This window comes from Zosterops lateralis (assembly GCF_965231275.1).
Source record: "Zosterops lateralis genome assembly, chromosome: 6".
NCBI classification, from domain to species: Eukaryota; Metazoa; Chordata; class Aves; order Passeriformes; family Zosteropidae; genus Zosterops; species Zosterops lateralis.
The window spans coordinates 49,259,850-49,283,503 of record NC_139761.1 but is presented as its reverse complement, the minus strand read 5'-3'; the positions used below and the strand labels follow the sequence as shown (position 1 = coordinate 49,283,503).

Here is a 23,654-nt window from a genome sequence, read left to right as displayed (position 1 = left end):
AGAGTTTTCTGTCAAGACAGAATTTGTACCAGTGTTTTTAGAGGATTTTTTCCTTTATAGTTTACCTTCTGTAGTTCTTTGACTTATGAAACATTACAAATATTTTTTGAGTAGTTGGAGGGCTTCAAATGTGTTCAGAATTTAAAATGTATCTGTCCTTATTGCATATCTCATACCATATAGGTATTATTAATGAACTGCATAAATAGATTTCTTTTCCTTGTAGATGCTAGGTTTATCAGATTCTTTACATGAACAAGATGAAGAATGATGGTATTTAGCAGTTTTAGTTGGATTACTGTTGACTTCTGCTGTCTGACAATCTCTTGGCTTATTCTCTTATTGTCAGTGATGTTGAAATACACAAAGTGCTGAAGCAAGTGGCGAAACTTGGTATTACTGTTATTTAGTTTAAAATGAATAGAAGAATATATGTATCTTTATAGATAAAGATGACATCTGTTATCTACTCTATAAAGCCTCACAAGCAAAGGATAATATTAAATTCTTTAGTTTACGTCAATTTTCAAGATGCAAAAGATATTGATTAGACATGTTGGGCCCTCACACTTATTTCAAAAAGAAGTATAGAATTGGAAACCATGTCAAACAACCTAAAACTGACACCCCTGATGTAGGTCTGGCTCTAATAATGAGTCTGAGAATCTTTTCTAAGGAGCCGTCAAGAATTTAACTTAGCAGTTGTCATCACATCGTGAATTAACCATGTTGTACTGCATGATAAAGAGGATTAAGTTGGTCCAGCTTAAGCATCTCAAGGTGGAGTATCTGTATGTATATCTGACAAGACTGCCTTGTTTGCATTTATTATGGCATGAATGGCTGTGTCCACTTAGATTGAATGAGTCATTCAAGCCATTTGATTTTATTTTACTATTCTGGAAACAAGTGTAGTTTTCTTACAGTATGTTTAAAAAGTCATGCTTGTAGCATTTAAAATACGTGAATCTGTTAGTATTTCAAGAACTTCAGTCTTATTTTAGTGTAGCTTTGTAAGGGACAGATATATATCTCTCTATATATAAAAGAAAATTTAATATGGTATTGTACAACATCTATGAAGTACATGTGTTTTATTTAAAGCTTTTAAGATAGTTTTATTTATTTATTTATTATTTTTATTTTTTTTAAGGTGCTGTGCACTTCCAAAAGCCCATGAACAAATGCCAAGTATTTTCAGAGTTAAGAGGCAAAAAGGCCTCAGCAGTTTGGTTTCCACAGTGTAAATCTGGATTAACCACCCAGACTCATTGTACTTGTTATTACTGTGGATTTACATCTGTGTAGTTTACACAGCATAGTGCCAGGATAGCAATTTTAGTGGAATTTAATGTGATTGGGAACGAAAGAATGGAGATGTTTATCAGAAAACTGTTGGGAGGTACTTGAGTCTCTTGCAGCGTAATTTGAGAGATTTGTTTCGTTTGGACAGCTCTTTCATGTGAAGACACAAAGGAGTACAGTACTTGTGTATCTACCTGTGGCAGAACCTGCCAAGCCCTGTCTGTGCCAGAGACATGCAGCAGTGATTGTGTTGAAGGCTGTGCTTGTCCCCCTGGAATGTATCTGGATACCAAGACTGAGCAATGCCTACAGAGGTGGGTAAAGTTGCAGTTCTGATAGTCACTGTTTCAGACCACCCCATTTGCAAGTCAGAGTGGAAAGCTAATTAACTTGCACCCTACTTGTACCCTTGTAGATGATATGCATCGGTAAACTTGACAAGGTCTCTTACAATTATACAGGACTGATGTCTGAGTTGATCAAAAATAGCTTTTCCATAACATGGACACTCATCCAACATCATCAGGGCTGGTTGTTACATTCTCTCTGTTTTTTGGCATGTAAGAGATACACGACATAAGTTCCATTTTACTACTAATTTGGTTTGAAATGTGCTTGAGTTATACAGCAGTGTTGAGATCAATTTCTTGTATTAAAAAAAAAACCAAACAAACCCTGAACAACCACAAAACCACTGGCTAACCAAAAAACCCTCACCAAAACTAACAAAGCAACTGAAATTTGAACGGCAGTTAAGTCAATGGGAATTCTGTCCTTTTTTTTTCCGTTTGGGTTAATCAGTTACATGTTTTTCCTCTATTGCAGAAATGAATGCCCATGTTATTTTCAAGGAATTGACTATCCCCCTGGAGAAAATGTCATGACATCTTTAGGCAAATGGTAAGATACAAAATTATGTTTTCACATAAATTGTGTCACTTTAAGAGCTCTATCAAATAATTTTGGCTAGCTTGTTGGGTTTTCTTTTTGTTGTTTTAGTTATTTTTAAATGAAACCTACAGAATAAACCTTCATCAGTTTTCTCTGTATTTGACAAAGGTCCTTTGAGCTTAGGCTTTTCAGGCTGCTGTGCTTTGTAATGCAATATATTGAAGTGCAAAACAGAAAGAAAAGCCACAATAATTTCTTATATCCATGCTAATGTGGAGAGCTCCAGAAAAGCGCAGACATTTCCTGACTGTCCATAGATCTTTATTGCTATTCTCCTTCCCTTTACCAGATTCTAATCCACTTATGAAGAATTATTAAGAATCTCTCTTCCACTAGTATAGAATCATTGTAAAAGAGCAATGTGGCTTTTATCAACTAAGAAACAACACAAAAAACTCTCAGCTGCAGCCAATGGTAAATAAGCATCTCTGTTATTGTTCCTTACATTTGGCATTTGTTCTTGTCCTCTTGCTCTTCCATTTGCATCATTGCAGTCATGACATTAAAGAAGAAAGCTTGTTAGATGATCCTGGCTCCTGCCAGATGCATCCTTTTCAACAGTTCTGTCCGGAGAAGGTTAGGTAATGTGGATGACAAGTTCTGTGAATAACAAGCTTTCAGAAATAATATCTGAGCTCTCACTGCCTGTATCAGTTGTTGCAGCACTTAATTAAAAGCAGAGCAGACCAAATCATGTCTGTGATAAATCAGTGTAGTACTTTAATTTGTCAACAAAGGCCACATTAGAAATTGGCGTTGTCAGACTCCTGTTGCAGTGGGGGCACTTAGTAAGCTCACACAAACTTTCTCACTCTTGTCTGCAGTCCATAAATACTGATTATTATAAATTGATATCTTACTCATCAAGTTAGATTATTTTTTTACTTTAGGGCAGATTTACTGGAGTGTGCCCATTGTGCATACGGGGCCCTGCAAAGGCTGGGTGCACTGTTGCCTGCCCTCCCAAGGTGTTCTTGTTTACAAAACATGTCAAACAGTCCTGGCAGTCAAGAGAAGGGGCTTCTCCTGGTAAATCTTTAATCCTCCCCCTCAAAGGTCTAGTTCAGCTAATTTTGCTGGCCCATGTGGTGGATGTGTGTATCATGTGATGGTCCACAAACATAGTTTTATTTGAAATTGCTGTAGGTAAAAATCCTCTTTGTTGATTTCAGTTGAATTGTTTGGGATTTGGCAGCTTATGTTTGTTAATAAAATAAAAATCTACTGGTTTATAACTACTAGAATTTTAGCTAGAATTAGGGACCTGTCTCTCCTATTTAGTCATGATTTTTAGTTGAGGTGTTTTTAATAAGGCTATATACAGATCAGTTGAGAGGAAAGACTTTCAAATGTAGAGGTACAGACTGTCAGCTCCTGTGAATTGCCTTGTGCTAAGTCATACATTAGGAATCATGTAGGAATACATGTGTGGATGAACTGGAAAAAAAATACTGTGTGATGAAGTCTTTATCTGTCACTTGCTATTTGAAAAAGTTATGATTTTTATTATATTCTCCCCATCCTTTATTCCTCTCAATTGCTTCATCTTTGGAGCTTTCCACTTTCAAACTGGAATTTCTACTCAATGGAATAGCTTTTGTGCTCCGTTTTCAACAAGTATTTTCATTGATGTATCAGCATTTGAGTTGCCTCCTTCTCAGTTCCCTTTGGCACTCCTTTTCCTCTTGCCTGAGTGATACTGTGCAGTCCTTGAGCACTTTTCCTGCAGGGCTTTGGGGTCCTTACACAACTCCAAATGCATCCACAGGGAGGCTGTAGCACAGAACTTGATTTTGAATCTGCTGACCATCAGTAGGAGTCCTGGGGATGCTTTAGCCATTGCTAAAGAATGGGAAAATAGTGCTGGATTTCATGGCCTCAGGTTCTCTAGTGAAGACCAGGACCTGAAATTCAGCCAGTGCTGCTACAGTTTTCTCCTGACAATGAGTTGCAATAGGAGCTGCTACCATTTTGGAAAAGTGCTGGACTATTTTGGCTCAAATTAGAAAGGAGCAGACAGTGTAGGTTTCTCAGTGCTTCCCTGCATACAGTATCCTGTGAGGTTGAGTTTTATGCAGTTTTGAACTGTTTCATGGAGGGGAAATGTGTTTTGGGGAGCATTATGAGGACATATTCCTGTATGTATTTTTTTTTTTTTTTTGTTAGCCTATGCATCTTACCTCATAATAACATAATGCATAAAGCAAAAGTCTGAATTTTAACTAATGTTCTTCATGTGTTAAGGCAATGCACACTTGATCCAGTTATAATGTTCAGTGCAAGCATTTATAAAATTATTTTCTATTGACTTATTCTGCATTAGTAAATAGAATATATTAATATTTTAGATCTTCCTGGCTCTCAGTACATCTTTGTGTATTTCTATTGCAGCCATTGCAGGGATGGTGTAATGAACTGTGATAACAACATAATAGGTGAGTGAAGAGAGAGGGAAAAGATACTTCAGGTTCAGTGAATGCATTTCCTCCAGTCTCTGTGGAATCCCTTGTCTGAACTAGAAGATAGTGTGATGTGTACAAATTAACTTCTGGGAGGGGATCCATAATTATATATTTGTGTATTTGAGAGTAATGCTTCTGCTTTGTACCAGCCTAACTGTTCAAAATACAGTTTAATCTGAACAACTTTTTCCCCCCAGTACTTTAAAATACTAATTTTTGATTGCTAATGCAGATAAGCTTAGCTGCATGATAAACCGCAGACTTTCAGTAAGGCAAACAAAGGTTAGCTTTGCACTAAGTAATGAGGAGAGGCAACTGAATGTTGCTACTGTTGCTGGAAGTTATAATTTCTGTGTTACAAATCCATATTTTGCAGGATACAAAATATCAGGTATGAAGACTAAAGCATTTGTCACTTTTCTTCCCCCAGCCCACAGCTGCCCAGCTGGACAGATTTATATTAACTGCAGTAATCCACAAGTGGATCCTGAGCTCAGCAGAGAGAGGACTTGTGAGAATCAGCTGCTAAACCTCACTTTCTCAGCACACCTTCCTTGTGTGTCAGGTTGTGTCTGCCCACCAGGGTGAGTAAAGACAGATTTGGTGCACAAACATGATTGAGTAACTAATTCTACTTGGACAGTTTGAGCTCTCAAAGGCTGAGCATCGAACTTGTGAAGACTTACCCCACATTACTGGCTGTTAAAGTCATAATAAATGCCAAACCAAGAGACAAGTGGAGTTAAATACTTCATAATAATAAGATCAAAAAACCAAGAATATGGAGATAGCATTGAAATAATATTCAGCCTGTGTGTTACAGGAACCATGTTTGTCTAGATTTTTTCAAATATCTAACCTCTTATTTCAATATTTGGCTGAGAGAGACAAGTTTATTTATAGGCATAATTTTCAGTGGTTTTTTTTGGGGGTTTTTTTTTTCTTTTTTTTTTTTTCCTCAAAAGGATCTCTTAAGTCTTGGGGATTTATGCTGATAATGTACAGGTGAGCTGCTGTGGAATCAAGCACTGTATTGTTGAAAGAATTTTGATTATAAAAATAACAATAATGTGTTTAAGTTATGCTATTCTTGATGAAATTTAGTTTCTTAAGCACATAGCCTGAAGCTTTTTTAGTGTTATAACTCTGAAGTCATTTGAACTGTTGAAATAGCTCTGTTGAAGTCTGTGCATTTGTACTTAGTGAAGTGTAGGTATTTCTCTCTCATGATAAAATATTGCTACTCAGGATTTTGGGATTTTACTGTAATACTCAGAAACATGAAATGTGAAATGATTCATATGAAATGGAACCTGTAATTAGTGGAACTCACAGTATTGGTACCATGCTGAAAAAGTGCAGTGCTAAGGTAGGCTTTGAAATTAACTGGAGGCAGATATTCTCAGAATTGCAAAAATTCACCCTCTTGGGCCAGGCTGACATACTTCAAAGCTGCCTTCAGCAGCACTCTATAGCTGGCAACTCAGATCATATAAACTTTTTATTCTCTGCTATTTTGCTGTGCATAGCCTTTGAGCTTCCAATCTCTGCTTCCTGATGTAATTTAGGTCTAGAATGTAAGCAATTAAATTTATTTTTTAGCATTGGAAGACTCGGTGTCAAGTGCTGGTGATCCCAAAGCTCTGATAATATGGTTTTATGGTTGTAAGAGGCAAAGTGTTATGATTTCCTAGAGACAAAAATACAAAATTAAGAACGTTTGTCTTTATTGTAACTTTGGCAAACTCAATTCTTTTCTACAGTATATTGCCTGTAGAGGTACTAGCACAAAATTATTTGGTTTTGGTTTTTTGGTTAGGGTTTTCTTGTTTGTTTTTGGGGGATTGTTTGCTTGTTTAGGTTGGTGGTGTTTTGTTGGGTTTTTTTGGGTTTTTTTGAGGACATGCAAAGCGAGAGAGTTTTTTGTGTTTCAGGATTTTACCCTCAGTGCTGCTTAAGGCAGAACTAGGAAACAGTGTTACAAGCCAAGGGTTTGAATTAGGAATGTCAGTCTGTACTGATGAAATAGAAATTAAATTCACTTACAAACTTGTCAAAACTGACATCTTTTAAATATTCAGCTCTAGTGATCCTATATTGCTTATATGTTTGTTTTTATTTGAGGTTGCTTTAGGAAAAATTGAGATGATCCTAAAGGTGTGTGTGTTTTGGTGTGCTTTTGGAAAAGTGAGATACTTATGCTTATGGATTAACAATGCAGGTTTTTTATTTAGGTAATGAATCTTAGTTGTGTAGAAATTTTAGTAAGATATGCTTTAGGTAGAATTTGGATATGAAGAGCCCTAATGTTTTAAGTCAGTCACTGAATTCACACTGCAGTGATTCATGCTGCAGATTGAACAACTTAGTCAGAGCCAGTACAGCACAGTAATGAAAAAATTTTAATTAAATTTTTGGAAGAGAAAAATGGGTAAAATACCACTACCTTTATACAGTACCTCGTCCTGTGTTCATGTCATTTCAAGCAGTGCAAGATTCAATGCACTGTGAATTTATGCAACTTTGAAATCCCTTTTCTAGGCTGTCAGTACTTACTGGTAAAATAGAAAACTGAGGTGACATTGTCCTCTTTAAAAGGGTAAAACAGCCATGGAATTTCTTTGATCTTAACATTAGTCCTTTACCTGAAATAGTAAGTTTCATTCCTTTGTTCATGTTTTTGTTCCTGTTTGAGATCTTGCATCAGTTTTTCTTGATTTGTTACCTGTAAGCTAAGCTGATTTAAGTAGCAATAAAATCAGTTCAGTGTGTTTGATTTGTTGATTTAGGTAAAATAATTTAAAAAGTGAGTGAAGTAAAGGGAATATGTCACAACTAAAATACCTGTTTGTTTAGGAAACTACATTTTTTCCAGGAGGAAATTATCTGTTTAGTGGGGTCATTATTCCTCAGTGATACTCTAAAAGGTGCTTAACAAAAAGAACCTCCTTTGAAAGAAGGAAAGGAAAGAATCTCTTTTCACAGAAGTGGTGTTAACATTCAAGGGGGCAATACTTTTGTTTTGCAGTCAATTTTTCTGGTATCTGGAGTCTGAAATATTCTTTCAAATACTTCACTACTTCTCTTTTTATACTTGAAGTGCAGCTGTGCTTCATTCTTTTTCTTCTGCAGCCAGTAAATCAGATGCAAGTAACCATGCTTCAGTAAATATCTAAATTTACAGGAGATCATTCTATGGGTTACAGCTTTTAAGGTAAAAAAATTGATGATGCACTTTCCATCTATTTTAGAAGCTGTTGAAATCAAACATTAATTCTCCTGGAACTCACTTTCTAATGTTGATTCTCACCCTACTTTGCCTGATATATTAATTAATTTTAAAGACTTTATTTATATGTTTTTTTACTGGTTTTCATCTGTTACCCTTTAAAGGGAAATATTCTATATTTCTATGTTACATTAAAAAAAAGTAATACTCAATGCGTATTTTTTCAAGTACAATATTTGAATTACATTTTCTGCTTCTGTGTTTCTATGAATGAAATTATTTTTCCTCCTCAACTCTACCAAATGCGCATGATTTGACATAGAGACAGAATCCTTCATCAGACTGCAGAAGAAACAAGGAGAAAAGGCAGGGTAAAGGAAAAGGAGGGGGATAAACAATAGCATTTTCCTATATTTCTGGATGCTGTGTGACATGTTTGCTCCAAATGGACATATGCTGGTTTGTGCCTGTCCTATTCCATTGGTTTTTCATGGTCTCCAGTCAGACCAGCAATGATCTCCAAAACAGCTTCTGTTCATTGTTGCTTACAGCCTGCTGTTAGTGTTGCTGTCAAGAAAAGCAGTCACTTTCCTGAAGGAATTAATTGTGTTTTCTCACTTCCCCCATTGACAGGATTTTACCTTTTGACTTCAGCATGAGTTGGATTTAACTGATCTATGCTTTATAGAGTGTTCAGCGTAACATTTGTGCTGTATTTGCAATATATATAGTTTTGTGGGGGTATTATAATGGTTGGAATTAATTAGCTTTGAGTTATTTTCCACCCTAAATGGTTCTATGATTCTAACAAGAGCCCTGTCCTATTTTTGAAGCCAGGTGCTTTCATTTGGACTAACTTGGTCAGATTGTTTAATAACATACATCAATATTTATTTTAGATCATGTTATCCATTCATATTTCCATTAGCTGAAATGTTTAGCAATTTCCATGTCTATTTCATAATAATTTCATCTTGCTGGGAAAACCAAGGCCCACCAGCCTCTAAATATGAATAACAAATAGAAATTCTGAGAGTTATGTCAGTAGTTTGAAATACATATTGTCCCAAATACAAATAGTAATGTTTTTTATTGCTTCTGTTACATCTGCCTATTAGATCTTCATCACTTTTTCCCTTTTATGTTTTTGTTCTCTCTATAAAGCTATGTTAAACCAACCACTATAAAATTAACCTAGATCAAGCAGTCTCTGCTAACTTTGCAGAATTTTGAAATTTTAATTTCCAAATTTTCATGAGTATGTGTATTTATTTTTATGGCCTTTGAATCTGTTTGAACCTCAAGAACTCAAGGCAATTGTACTGAAGTTTTTTTTCCTTGCACTATATGTCTAATTGTTTACAACTATGCGGGCCACCTTTTTAAGCAAGATGTCTGACAAACTTTTTTCATATGTACATTTCAGAAAAACAAAAACCGTCCTGCTTTTTCCCACCCCCACTCTCTGGAGACAACTTATTATTTATGACACAGAAGAATATCTTTTGTGCTAAAACTTTACTAACATAATTTTTATGGCTTTCCTTCTTTTTGCACCACTTATTACTCTCCTAAATTAGATGAATGAAGAATTAGTAAATCCAAAGCTGTGGTATCCTGTAATTGTAATGAAATTTTGTAGCTAAGGAATATCATGCCAGATTTTTCTTCTAAAAATTTCTAAATTATCATTGTATTTCTGTGCTATATATCAAGTGATACATAACAAGCTGAAACACATTCTTGGAAGGTTTTATTAAAGAAAAAAAGAAAACGCATCACTTTTTAATTTTCACAACGAAAACAATGAATGTTGTCATCTTATAAATGTGCCTATGGACAAACAACTCTATTAATGAAGAATTAAGATGGGAAGGACACAGATGAGTCTCAAATATTTTTAGAAAACTAATCTTTATTAATGTAATTACATTGACCATGTTATGTTCTTAAAATAAGTCTCCTTGGATTAAATCAAAGTCTTGTGCTTTTGGTGTGTGTTTAGTATCATTTTTCAGAAGACCTACTGCTCCTCAGTTTAAATTCATTATTTACTGTTATTATTAGCATGAAAATAAAAATTGTGTGGTGTCCAAACCTCACTCTTCTGGATGGCCCTGCTGCTGCTATCAGGCTGAGTAGTTTTAATGAACCTGAACTTCTGGTTTAGGCAGAAATTTGGGAGAGGTCTGTTGAGATTTAATGTTTTCCAGGGTAATAAGGATTAACCGTCATGGGGATACATCCCATTGTGGCTATGACTTGACTATTTCCTCAGGAAAATACAATTCTCTTACGAAGACTGCATCTATGTTCCTGTGTTTGGGTGTTTCAGGAACCAATATTTATCCACACCAGATTTTATGCTGGTTGCTATTTCTGATGGCAATAGACACAGCATGCTAAAGGTGCAGGAGCTCATTTCCAAGGAAAACATCTATTGCAGTGCCCTTGCAAGATGATCCAGTTCTTTTCCATCCTCCTCTGCTTTGCAGACTTGCAACTTTCCTTGATACATTTTGGAGTTCCTTATTTCCTCTTGCAATAATTACAAACGCTTTTGGTCTCCTACTTTCTAGTTTACACCAGCTGCAAATAAACCTATTTTTTTTTCCTGTACTTGTATTAATTGACGGTAAAATTTCACCCCTATCATTCAGGTTCTTGAGCATCTTTTCATATTACCTTCTCCTTTCTGACTTGCTTTTAAGAAGAGAAATAGTAAACTCAGTCACTTAGTTCAAAGGAAGACTTCCATTATGTTCAGAGTTAGTTTCTGAAATTCTGGTACTCGTAGTGGAGCTGATTGCAGGAAGGTTTCCAATCCAGTGTGAAGTTGCAAAAGAAACTGAGTATGTCCATTAAAGCATCAAAATCATTTGTTAACACAGAAAGATGGAAGGGTGTAGTGAGAGTAATGAAAACCTTCCAAGCATTCTACAAAATTACTTACTATTTTGGTATAATAAACCAGGGGAAGGAGAAAAAAAGATTTTAAGAAGCTCCCCAAACAAAAAAAAAGAAAAGTCAACCAGAATATATTAACTCTCCCTGTCTAGACAGTGAGTGAATTGTAATGAAGGCATTAGGTACCACAGTAATGTTACTAGTGTTGGATTTTTCTCTCATAATTATTCTTGTTTTCTGGTTAGACAAGTCAAATGCTCCCTGCTGCTGATTTTGTTTATTTTTTGCTTCCCTTAAATTCTACTACAGACCTTTGTAGGATGATACGTGAAACCTTCAGAGAGCAAATTTAATGTTGTGGCAAAAACTTGTGGCTGCATAAATCAGTTGATGGTAGGCTGTTGCAGGAGAGAGGGAAAGACTTTTCAAAACTTCTCTGCTGGAAGCTGGGAGAGCAATTTTTTATTGTTTTGGTCCAGATTTGTGATCTTTGCAGAAGTGAAGGAGTGTTTGATGAGTTACAAGTGACATAACTTCTCGTGGTGCCTTTACCAAGATTATTTACATATTTCTGTGTATGAATGCAGAAAGGTAGAGATAATAATGAGATAATAATGAAAATAAATGTTCAGCAAGGTGAAGTGGGATAGTTGTCTTTGCAGTTCATTGTAGGCTGGACAGTAAGTACAAGCATCAAGAAAACATGTCTGATACTTCAAAGAGGAGCTGTGCAAGGCCTCTCTGTAGAGTATTTGTGGCAAATTCTTAGATCATTGAAATCTTATCCATTTGCTTGGCTTTACAAGAGAGAAAGCTGTTATCACTTTTTTTTTTTAATCCAGTGTAATAACGTGAGGAAAAACCTGCATTTAGTGTTACCTTGTCAGTGTGATCTCTTTGTGTCTGAATGTGCCCTGTTCAGTTCTGAGCAGCTTTAAACCAGTGGGAATTGCAGTCTCACAGTTGATTGTCTCCAAGTGATACAATGCTTGAAATAAGTGTAGATTACAAAGAACACTTCACCTACCCTGGAGGGAAATGACAGGTTTTCAGTTTAATGGGGGAAGAGGGTTTGTGGTGTTCTGCATATTCCCATTCATAAGCCTCACAGAGCTGTAAATTTAATTTGTCTGATACATAGCACACTGAAGAAGAGTCAAATACAAATTACAAATTTGTACAGTGTAATTTGTCGAATACAAATTACCAACTCATTAATACAAGCAAATAAAATGCCCTGTGATAAATTCAGTGATGAAATGTTTCCTTTTGGATAGCGGGAAACAAAACATTATTGTTACCCTGTTTGTCATGGATGTGCCTCACACCAATCACATCTTGTCCATGCTGTATTTTGTCTGTGCTAAACATCAGGAACAATGAATCTGTTAGGAACACAGGAAAACCTGTCCAAAAGGTACAGGTTTTTCTACAAGTTTCTTTGTATTTTTGTAATTTTTTTGTATTACTACAGAGAGGCACTTGAATTCCAAACAAACTTGAACTTGAAAAAAATATATTATCTGCCCAAAAGTAGCATTTGAAGAGACTGCTTATTTCTCAATATAAATAGGTTTTAAACATTAGAAACAAGGATAATACTAGACTGCATGGTGCCTGTAAGGAATCCTTTTACTCTGAGGCTGGCATGTTAGCTGCTCTAGATTCTTGTGTTGCATGGAATGGGGCAGGATCAAAACGACTTGGGGCTGCAGCAGTTGGAGTGAAAGACACTGCTGCAGCTTGTCAAGAGTTCAAGTTTCACAGCTTTCATTTGAGAGATGGATTTGTCATCACAGCTGTTCTATCTGTTACGGGACCCTCCGGTCCCATGTTGGTATCGCTTTGCTTATCCAACAGCATTACAATATTTGTAAAAAAAGTGAATTGGTTTTTGGAAGAAGTGCAGTTTTTCTGGGCTCAGTGAAATGATAGCTTATTTAATAAAATAACTCAATGTTTCTGGTATATTTCCTGACATTTATTTGTAGAATCTGCTTGAGATCTCTTTATCTCTCTAATTTCAGATTTTCTGAATATTATTGAAAAGCCACAAACCTTTTACTTTAAAATTAGGACTATTTACTCTGTTTAGTCTTGCTGAGCAAACATTCTTCTGCTCTTTCTCTATGAAAGTAGTCTTTTTCACTTTCCCTTTTTTTAATTTCCTATTTTTTTTTCTGATTGTCTAGAGTTGTGTGTAAGCACAAATTCATAGCGTTAGTCTTGAACTGTAAATAGCTATGCATGTGGTTAGCTGTGTTATAATGAAAATCTCCTTTGAATACTGTGAGGATACTTCTGCCAGTAAAATTGAGTGTATTTGTAATTGCTTGCATGAAGGTGCCTGTCATGCAGAAATATTAATTAAAACAATAATATCGTGCAGCTTGGATAGCTCTTTTGGTATTGATTAAATTATTCATGGAGCAAGAGGTGTAACTGCAGCTATAGAATAACTGCAGCAAAATAAAACTCTTTAAATTAGGGAAAGAAAGGAAGGGGATAAGAAGAAATCCTAATTTAAAAATCCTTAGACTAAATATGCCACTAATTTTGTATAGTAAGAGTACATACCACTGGAACAAAGGGCTGTAATGGCTCTCACATCTCATGGATTATCTCTTGGCTTCAGTTAAATGTAATTTGACTGAGTTACAAGAAATTTGGTGAAATTTAGAATATTTCTAGAAATTCTGAGTTTCCCTGACCTTAAAATTCATATATTAACCAGTCAGTCTTTATAGGGTTAGTGACCAAAGTGCACTTAGTAAAGATAAAATATTTAGGTACCTGTAAAAAGAGAATATCAAATTTCTCATGCACAATTATTAATAAAATTGTGCCTGTTCAGTTTCAGAAGACTTTAAATATTATTTGTGTTTCAATAACAAAATTGGTGGTAACTTTCAAGGTTAGGAAAATATTTTTGTATCTGGATACCAGCTATACTGCTGCTGAATGTGTATTTTTTGTTCTTTTTTTGATAGTCTTGTGAAACACGGGGACATTTGCTTGGATGCAGATGAATGTCCATGCTCATGGAAAGGAAAGGAATATTTTCCAGGCGACAAAGTAATTTCTTCCTGTCATACATGGTAAGTGGAGATCTATTTAAGTGATGAGTTCACTTTAGTTGTGTATTTGTAGGTTGTTTATTTTTTCTTCATGTGTTTTAATCATAAATTTCCCATAAATAAAGCAGATTATCTAAATCTTCTACTTTGACTTCATATTTACATTTCTTCAAAGAGTTATTAAAACTGGTTCAGGTTTTCTTGTTCCAAAGTGCTTTGCATGACAAAATAACAGTGATTTGGGATCTTTTTAGTTTTTAAAAATCTTGATTTAGAAAATGAAACTCTTTTATTATCAAGGTCATGGCTAGCATTCCTAAAGTACAAGTAAAATCCTTTAAATATTACACCTGAGTGACATTTTTCAAAAGCTTTTTACTTACTCATTTTCCCATTTAGCACTGAATCTGAGCAGTCTAGAGACCAGAACATAACCCTGTCTCCTTAAATGTGCATCCACTACCATGTTGAATTAGGGGAGTACTGAGCAACATCATGTACTGAGCAAAGAAATTGACAATCTGGTCACTGATTTTGTGTGTGTGGGTAACTGATGGATCAATCAGCGTTCAGAGGGAGAAGTCCAATAGACAAGGCTTGATAGGATCACTTAAACACACTCAGACACCTGCTCCTGTTACTATCCAGTGTTGTAAAGGCAGCACGTACCCTGCCAGGTTTCCTTGAGCACTCTCAGTAGGATGTGATTTACTGCTATTTGAATGAGCTTCAGCAATGTGAAAATACACCCCACCTACCTGATCCTACCTGAAACAAGCTCGTTTCTTGACAATCTCTGCCTGTTTTCCTCTCGGACTATGGCTGAATGTTGCAGGCTGGCACTAAGCAGTGCTATTTGTCTTACCAGAGCCTCAGAAAAATCAGCTGTCCTGCCAAGCACCATGATGCTGTGGTAGAAGTGTAGCCTCCAGATTCCCAACAGAGCAGTTCCCTCTTTTTGTGCCCTCCTTGCAGCTCACCAGGAGCATTTAACTGGTGTCCCCTGGTGAGCTGCTGCTCCTGGCCTGCCCAGCCCAGGGAAGGCTCGTCCTGTCAGCACCAGGCTCTGCCTTGTCTGGATGTGGTGTCCCCTGCAGCCTTGTGCTGACTGCCTTCCTCTGCCTCTCGTCAGGTCCTCAGTAGCTGCTCTAGAAGAGATTTGTAGCCCTTTGGTCGACTGGGGAAGCGACTTAGAAGCCATCTCCACTGGGCAGGCAGGTAAAGCGACCCGGGTTGTTCTCCCCATTGTCTCCAAAGGCCTCTCTGTTTGGACCTGGTGTGGGATTGCTTGCATCAGAGAGAACTAATTTATCCCATCTAATCTGTAGGAGACTTCACCAAAGGCAGCAGCAGTGCAGGCAGAAAGATACTGGATATTCAGCCTTCTCCTTTTTTTTTTTTTTTTTTTTTTTTTTTTTCCCTGAGGCCAAGCTTATTAATTCATGCACAAATCCTTAATCTTGTCATGGCTTTTGTAGTTTTCCATGTTCAGAAGCAAAGACAGATTAAGTGATAACGGCGTTTTGGCAATCAGTTGCTCTCAAATAGGGAGGAGTCTGCAACAAGCTCTGCTTGATATAAAGAATATAAAATCTCTGAGTCTGCTGAGTGTGCATGCAGGGGTCTATCTGATATGTTAAGGGAAAGGTGCAAAGCATGGGAGTGCTTCTGTGCAAACAAAAACACATTTAGGAACTCCTAGAATTTACCGTATAGTGGGGTTGGTGCATTGAATTAGTGTGTGTTGATACTAAATGTCATCTTACTCATATTTGATGTAGTGTTAGCAACATAAGTATTGATCTGATTTATCTATAGAATAGTAATATGATAAACAAAATAATTCCATAAGTTGGCAAAACTACCTGTAAACTGACGGAAACTTTCGACCCAAGATCTGGGGTCTGACTGACCTGTGGTGTTAGGTTTCCCAGGTTTTGTTTTCAGTGCAAGTACCTGAAATATTTAGCATGTAGTGGCAATATTGAACATAAACTGTTCTAATGTGAGCCCATCAGAGCAACATTTTGATGGGGTGCTGTGGCAGGTAAGATGAGTTTGTGCAAGTAGATGTGCTGGTCTGCTGTCCTCATCCTGAGATCGTTGAGCAACTCCTGATCACTCTGTGGACTGCTGAATTGGGCCTCCTGTATTCTTAAATACTTCTTGGAAATACACTTCATAAAAAGCTGTTTGAAGTTTAGAAGGTTCTGGTAGCTCGGCTTTTCCAGCTAGGGCTCTCTGGATTCTGATAACTAAATGTTAGTTCACTTAGTATGAAACAAGCCTGGTGTAGAGGACTTTAAAGACATTGTGTACCACTTAATCCCTTCCTTCTGACTAGAGATGTGTTCCTGAAAAAAAAAACAAAAGGATCTCCCTAGGCTTTACATGTTAAGAAATGTAAAGGGCCTTCTGCACAGGCCCTTAAGAGGTTAACACATGGAGAAGAATTTGAATAGGCCAAGAGTAAAACTAAAACCTGATGTCTCAGGAGAACATGAGAAACAGCATTCAGTCTTCCAGTCCAAACATAATTTCTTCTGCTTGCCCCTCTCTCCATCAGCTTGATGAGGTTCCTTCCTTTGGTACTGCTCTGAGGTGACTGCAGTTAGCAAGTCCTACTGCTATTTTCTTGTGCTTTGGTACAGCAAACACCTCTCACATGTTGTGTTTTTAACTTATTTTAGCCATATGCTTTGTGTGTTGATACATCATGTGATACAAAACACAAGCAGTGAACCAAATCAGTGATGGGATAAGCAGAGTCTTGGAAAATCTGGACAACGGCTCCTTGTAGGTGCAAGTTAATTGCTAAGTGAACTGGAGGAAACCTGATGCTACCAGCAGCTGGAGCTGCCTAGATTTTTCTAGATATTTGCTGCCCTTCTGGAAGGAGTGGTGTGCCAGCACTGTGACAGAAATATGAAGGACAAGTTACACTGACAAAAATTTATACTAAGAAAAAGCTTCATACTGCCTGCTGCTTCAGTATATGAGATGTTAAATGTTGGAGATTTATCCAGTATTTCTATAAGTCAGATTAAGACTTCAATTGTAAAATATTCAGCATTCATTTAATAAAGAATTTTTTTAAAAAAAAGTAAACTTAGGCATGTATCAGAATTATATCACATGCTGTAATTAGTTTAACCTACATTTATAAAGATTCCTATACTAAAGCTGTGTCAGGGCAACAGCTTTGCTATTTTATCAAGGAAAATTTAAGTGTCTGGGTCATTTGGAAACATAGAAATTATATTTTAATGATTACTTGTGGATGCAGGAAATGAAATTCTATCCATTATTTATAAAACTTATGTTATTTCTGAAAATGTTATTTAGATTGCAAGAGGGTGATTCAGAAAGAGGCATAATATCCAATGCTGGAAAGCCTCTCATGGTGCAAAGAGATTGCATTTATTCTCTTATGCTGCAAAGGGAATGCAGCAAGATCTGAAAAGTCATTCACTAGATGTGTGGTGAAAACCCTTTGATACTCAAGATGGCTATAGACGTAACTTGAACTGCTCTGGAAGCTCCTAAACTGTTAGCCTGGGGTTTGGGGCTGATGACACGTAGACATCTGCAAAAAGAGTAAGTCCAACAATGTGGTTCTTCTAAGGAACCCAAACACCAAAATAATGCTACTGTAGTGTTTCCTTGGTAATTCTGTGAAATTCTCATTCAGGCAGAGAATGCATGAAGACTCTAGTGACAGGACATGCTACTTTTTGTCTCTAACATCAGCTTGTACAGAAAACAAGGCTTTCACTTTGTGACATGTTATTGGTGTGCACTAGAGAATAAACTGTATTACATTGCACTGGACGTTTTGTATTGTTGGTTTTCTTGGTTATATTTTTTGGGGTTTTTGAGACTTTTTGTGCTGTCTGTGTATTCTGGAGCCTCTAAGTTCTCCTGGAAGAAGAAACTTAGATGGTTTGAGTTCAATATGTACTTTTTTTTTCCCAGAGAATTAATTGATGTGTCCTGCATATAGCCAACATTTCAGAATGCTTCTGTCTGCACTCCTCACACTTGCACAGCTTTTGTTTCTTTGCTTCTCAGTGCAATAGCTGTGATCATTTTTCTGGGCTTGCAGCTGATATTCCCATTATTGGTGGTGCATTTTTCAGCATTTGCCAGCATGGATCATTCCAGTGCACCTTCCAGCCTTGCCCATCGATGTGCACGGCGTATGGGGACCGGCACTACAGGACCTTTGATGGACTCACCTTTGACTTCGTTGGAACTTGTAAGGTCTACCTAGTTAAGGTGAGATTTTTTTTTTTTTTTTTGTAAAACCTCTCTAAAACTGGATTTATATCTTTAAAAGTAGATTTAAACCTGTTAAAATCTATTGTTGTACCTACTTCCTGTCTGTGCATTTTATTGAGTCCTACCTCCTGTTTTTTCATTTTTGGATTCTGATATTATTTAGACTTTGAAGCATACATAATATAAACATACACTGAGGTTTCTGCTAATTGAACTGTGTAACAATATGCATATTTATATTAATATATTTAAAAGTGGACGTTTGTTTTTTTTTCCTTCAGGGTACTTCTTCAACCAGTCTTTCTGTCATTATTGAGAATATTGACTGCTTTAGTACTGGAATCATTTGCAGAAAAAACGTTTTCATTAATGTTGGAAAGTCCTTTTTAGTATTTGATGATGAAACTGGGAATCCAGTAAGTTTCAGTTCTTGCTGCTGATCAAAAAGCAGCATATGTACTTCTCTGGATGTTTTTCCCTTTCATAACCAAGAACTTATTGTGCCACTTCAGTAGCAGAGGTGTAAATATCTTTACAATGTATGCTGTTCACATCTGGATTGATTGAAACCTTAAAATTTTGTCTATATTTGACAAAAATGCTCGATTATAAAATTGTAGCTCTTTTGTTTAGACTTAGAGCCTGTTTAATATCTTAGGAGAAATACAGGGGAAGCATTGAAGTCAGTGGGAGTTTTGCTATTAATTTCACTAGAACTAAGAGCTTAGTCAGGTCAGGAATGTACAGGAGGAATATTTCTATACAGTTTAAAAATCCCAACAAATTAAAGCCCCTGGTATATCCTCTGTAGCTTGAATCTCATTTTTGTTTTGGCCAAACTGCAAACTCTATTCTGTAAATGTTTAGTATATTAGTAATTATAGTAGAAATAGTACTATTTACAGTTTATAGACTGACTAGAGAAGGGAAGTTTGAGATATTGAGTAGTTAAACCAGGCATTTTAGTTCATGCTTACAAATAAGTTGCAGTCTGATTATTAGTGTATTGAGAGAAAAATGCTTCATGTAAATAAGATTGCAATCTAGGGACATATTTAGATAATTCCTTATTTCCAGAGGCTGATTCATGCATCTTTTTTATCTATCCATATAAAAAAAAAAAGTATGTGACTGAGACAGAATTACTTATAACTAAGTGGATATCATAATCAGGAGCCTTAAGACTATTCATCTACCTCCGAGATGAATCATTAACATTCTAATCTTCAGTCCATTAAATTTGATATAAAATCAACTTTTAGCATTGGAAAATCATTAAAATAAAATACACTTCACGTTCAAAATCCAGGCTTCTTTTGCTTAAGTGTTTCTCCCTCTGTGGCCTTCTGTCTGTTTTTGGATATGTCTGGGAACCATGTTGTTAATATTATTTAGGTGGTTCATTTCCTGCCAAGTGAACATTTTACGAAGATACTTCTGTTATAAGCTCCCTCGTTTTGTTTTGAACAGAGTTTATCTAGTCACATAGATGGCCTACAAAAAATGCAGTTATGGAAAGCTGGATTTTTCACTGTTGTTCATTTTCCTGATCAACATATCACCATTCTTTGGGATCAGAGAACAACAGTTCATGTGCAGATGGGTCATCAGTGGCAGGTAGGTGAAAGTCAACACTCTTATTGCCATTTCTTTGAGGTATTTATGAAAATCTTGTTAAATACAACATAATTATTCAGAGAACACTGTCAGAAATAAGAAGCATTCAGCCACTTTGTCAATGAAAATATTAATTCTCATTTATCTTTTTTTTAGTTTCTCTTTTCTGTATAACTTCTGTAACAACAGAGACAAATATAATTGGGGCCAAGTTCTCCAGTACTCATTCCTTGCATGACTGAAGCAGATGTTATTTTGCTGAGGCTTGAAAAACCACATAACTGGCTAACAGCTCCCTTCTCTGAACAAAAAGATCATCTCCTTTTTTAAAGGCTTGGGGATACATAACTGAAAGGGCATAATAGTGACACTGCCAAAATAAAATATCCTCCATAGCTTTATTACTGAATTACTTTGATTGAAAAGCTGAATTCTTTTGACTGAAATTTAGCTGAAAAAGGATCAAAATGTGACAGATTTGTAATTAAACAACTGAAGATGCAAGTTTTGAAAATGGTCATGACTGATAGTACTTCATCTTGTGAAAATGTATTTTTATGTATGTGTATATAATTTTTTTTTCTTAGGGAGAATTGACTGGATTATGTGGAAATTTTGATTTGAAGACAGTAAATGAGCTGAGGACTCCAGATAATTTTGAATTAACAAACTCACAAGAGTTTGGAAACAGTTGGACAGCTGTAGAGGTACATGGCAAAAAGAGAATGTGCTTGCAAGTATATTTTGCTATTGGATTTTTTCCCGTTATACCATAAAATTGATCTTGAATGAAATCAGAAGTTCATTCCTGGAAGAACCAGTCAGGCAGCAATGCAAACGACAATATCTCAGCAGTTCAAAGATGTCATAATCTGTTAAAGGAAAGACAATCACTTTTTTTTTGCTGGAGTGTTATAGAGTAAAGAAAAATGTTTTTGAATGTTTTTGATTACATTTGAACAGTAAAGTAGTGGGTTGGTTTTTTTTTTATAATGGAAGAATTTTAAGTTCACTTTAGAGTGTGTTGATAGTTTAGCTGATTTTTCATAGCTGGGAAATATTTTACTGTGCAGCAATGGAAAGAAAAAAACACTCCATGTGCTGTAAGTTAGAAATACAACATTTTCTAAGGTGATGTTTCTAGTGGTGTTCATAGAAATGTGCCTTCCTAATAGTTAGGGTAAAAAGATCTGATTTCTGATGCTTCTAATGCACAATGTCTGAGTGATCTTTGTTATTTATGTAAGGGAGACTGTTCAGGTGTAAGTACTGCAGGTTGGGCCTCCTTGGCACCTCTGCTTAGATGTATGTGTATGATTTCTGCTGCTTTCAGACCAGTGAAACATTTCTTCAATTCAATTCAATTGTGTAATTTTCCTGTTCTTTTTCATTACTTTTAGCTTTTAATTCTATATCTTAGTCCTGATTTAGTTTCACAAATTATGCATTTTCTTCACGTTTTGCATCTCCCTAAAAAAACATAAAAAGCACAAAAATGTGCTTTCCAAGTTCAAAACACCAAGTGGTTATGAATAAGATTTCTCACCTTCATTTTGCTTCCCGGTTTAGTGTGTTGACAGCTCTGACATTCGAAATCCGTGCAGTTTGAACCCCCTTAGAGAGCCATTTGCCAAGAAGGAATGTGGGATACTGCTAAGTGAAGCATTTGAAGCTTGCCACCCAGTGGTGAGTTGTAGTCCTGTGTATAATCAAGGAAAAGTGAACATGGAACCAGAGAGAAATGTTATTCTTCAACATGAAGCACTTTGTAATTAACGGAGACAAAAATACACCCAGTTTGGGATATTTTATTTTTAATCACAAGCATTATTTGTGTAAGCATAACCATTTGCTTGCTTTTCAGGAAATGTGTTACATGGCACTCATGTTTTTCATGCATGTATAAATAAATGTATTAAATGGGCAGTGTCAGGTGGGAAGAGCTCCTTCCTAGAAAACCTACTCAAATGTGAATCAATTTGAGTAAATTATGTAAAAGTGTAATATTTCCATAAGCAATTTAGCATTGACAGTTTTCTTTGAAATTTTGTCATTTAAGACTTGAAGATACTGTAAGGAAAAATGACAAATTCTTGTGTGAAATTGTCTGATAATATGAAGAGAATATGAACTACTTGCATATAAAGAAGAGCTTTCCATCTACTTTGATTTCTTACGTTTTATGTGTATCTGACTTTCTTAAAATTTCTGAGTTTTACTGATTTGTGATCAGTTTAGCCTTTTATTTCATAAGGTTTATTAGGGCTTAAATATTACAGAACAATACAAAACACAAGCCCACATCAATATCTTAACGTGCCTGTTCCTAATGGGTCATTGGTTTAATTGTGTTGCCAAATGCTGGACAGGATTTTATGGTTCATTCCAATGAACATTTTTTCTCATGTTTCAGGAAGCATTGAGAATGAAATCTTTAATACTTCCAAGTTTAATATATTGCCTTTGGAAAGAGCCATAGCTTTGTGTCGAGGTGTTGGTTGGCGGTTTCCCCAGGAGTGTGTTTTGACAAGAATAATTTTCATTTCCAGATTGACGTCACCTGGTTTTACTCCAACTGCTTGACAGACACTTGTGGCTGTAACCAGGGAGGTGACTGTGAGTGTTTCTGCACGAGTGTCTCAGCATATGCCCATCAGTGCTGCCAGCACGGAGTTGCTGTAGACTGGAGATCTCCCAGAGTGTGCCGTAAGTTTGTTCCACCACTTTTGCCAAGGGCTGCCACTGCCCTGCATTCGTGAGAGCCAGACCTGAAAAATCAGTCATACCGGGTTACCTGGGGCCAGGAATTGAACCCAAGCCTCACTGGTAGGAAGATGAGTTGGTGCCTCTCACTCCAATTTCATTCTGGTCTAGCTGGGTTCTGTGCTTTTTCTGTGTTTGTGAGTGATACTTTTTTACTTTTAATCCCTTGTCCTGTGATGTGAAAGGAGAAGTCCTGGGAAGTCTGTATTAGGGTATAGAATGCATCCCTCAAACCAAAGGTGCAAAGTCAACAGCTCAAGTGATTTCCATCTTCAGGAGAACTTTACTTCTTAATAAGGTCTAGTAAACATACATGCCTTATTAGAACCCCCAGAGCAAGTGTGAAATGTATTTCTTGCCTTTTGAAGAAAAACAAGTAAGCTTTTAAGCAGGGAATAATCATTACCTTAGTATTCTTCTCCAACAATTCTTAGAACTTACAAAAAAAAATTGAGGCCTTTTTTCTTTAACACCTGGTGGAAATGCCTAACAGGAGGCTGTCATTTCCCCAAAGATGTGATAAAAGAAGGGGAGATGGAAAGAATGGAAGGAAACAGGCATTTTTCTAACTTTGCACTTGCACAGAGGGAGTATGCAGCTTGTTCAGGGTCACACAGTAAACTGGCCACAGAGTGAGGGGGTTACTCTTAACTTTCGATGGAAAAGGTGAGCTTTAATGTGAAGCTCAACCACAGCCACTAGAGGTCAGAAAAAGACAGCTGTAGGTGTGTAAGCTTAGTATTTCCTGCTGGGAAGACATGCTTTCTTTACATCTGTGTGGTTTAAATTAGTATTTTACCTAAAGTGCAGCAAATATTTTGCAATAACTTTTGAATAAATGTTTGTGTATTATCGAATCTGGCCAATTTTTCTTAATTGTAAAGGGGAGTAGAAAACCTGTTTGCCTATAGAGTGACTAACTTTTTTTTTTTCTTTTTCTAGCTTATGATTGTGAATATTTCAACAAAGGTAAGTTCTAAAGGAAGTGACAATATCAATAGAATCTGGAGTTTCTTTATTTAAGTCTTAGACTCTTTGTATAGAAACATTTGTGTTAATGAA

At 36.2% G+C, this 23,654-nt stretch overlaps 1 protein-coding gene across 1 annotated transcript in view; it reads left to right on the top strand.

Annotated features, from left to right (window-relative positions):
* Positions 1-23,654, top strand: part of OTOG (otogelin) — a gene marked incomplete at its 3' end in the record, with an annotated part of 84,024 nt that overhangs the window by 20,220 nt on the left and 40,150 nt on the right. The window contains exons 16-27 of the mRNA XM_083863970.1: positions 1,454-1,619; positions 2,131-2,205; positions 4,648-4,691; positions 5,149-5,302; positions 13,845-13,952; positions 18,071-18,209; positions 18,494-18,628; positions 19,683-19,829; positions 20,417-20,536; positions 21,399-21,515; positions 22,379-22,535; positions 23,535-23,561. Coding sequence (XP_083720096.1) covers positions 1,454-1,619; positions 2,131-2,205; positions 4,648-4,691; positions 5,149-5,302; positions 13,845-13,952; positions 18,071-18,209; positions 18,494-18,628; positions 19,683-19,829; positions 20,417-20,536; positions 21,399-21,515; positions 22,379-22,535; positions 23,535-23,561 — 1,389 coding nt within the window. The remainder of the gene's footprint in view (positions 1-1,453; positions 1,620-2,130; positions 2,206-4,647; positions 4,692-5,148; positions 5,303-13,844; positions 13,953-18,070; positions 18,210-18,493; positions 18,629-19,682; positions 19,830-20,416; positions 20,537-21,398; positions 21,516-22,378; positions 22,536-23,534; positions 23,562-23,654) is intronic.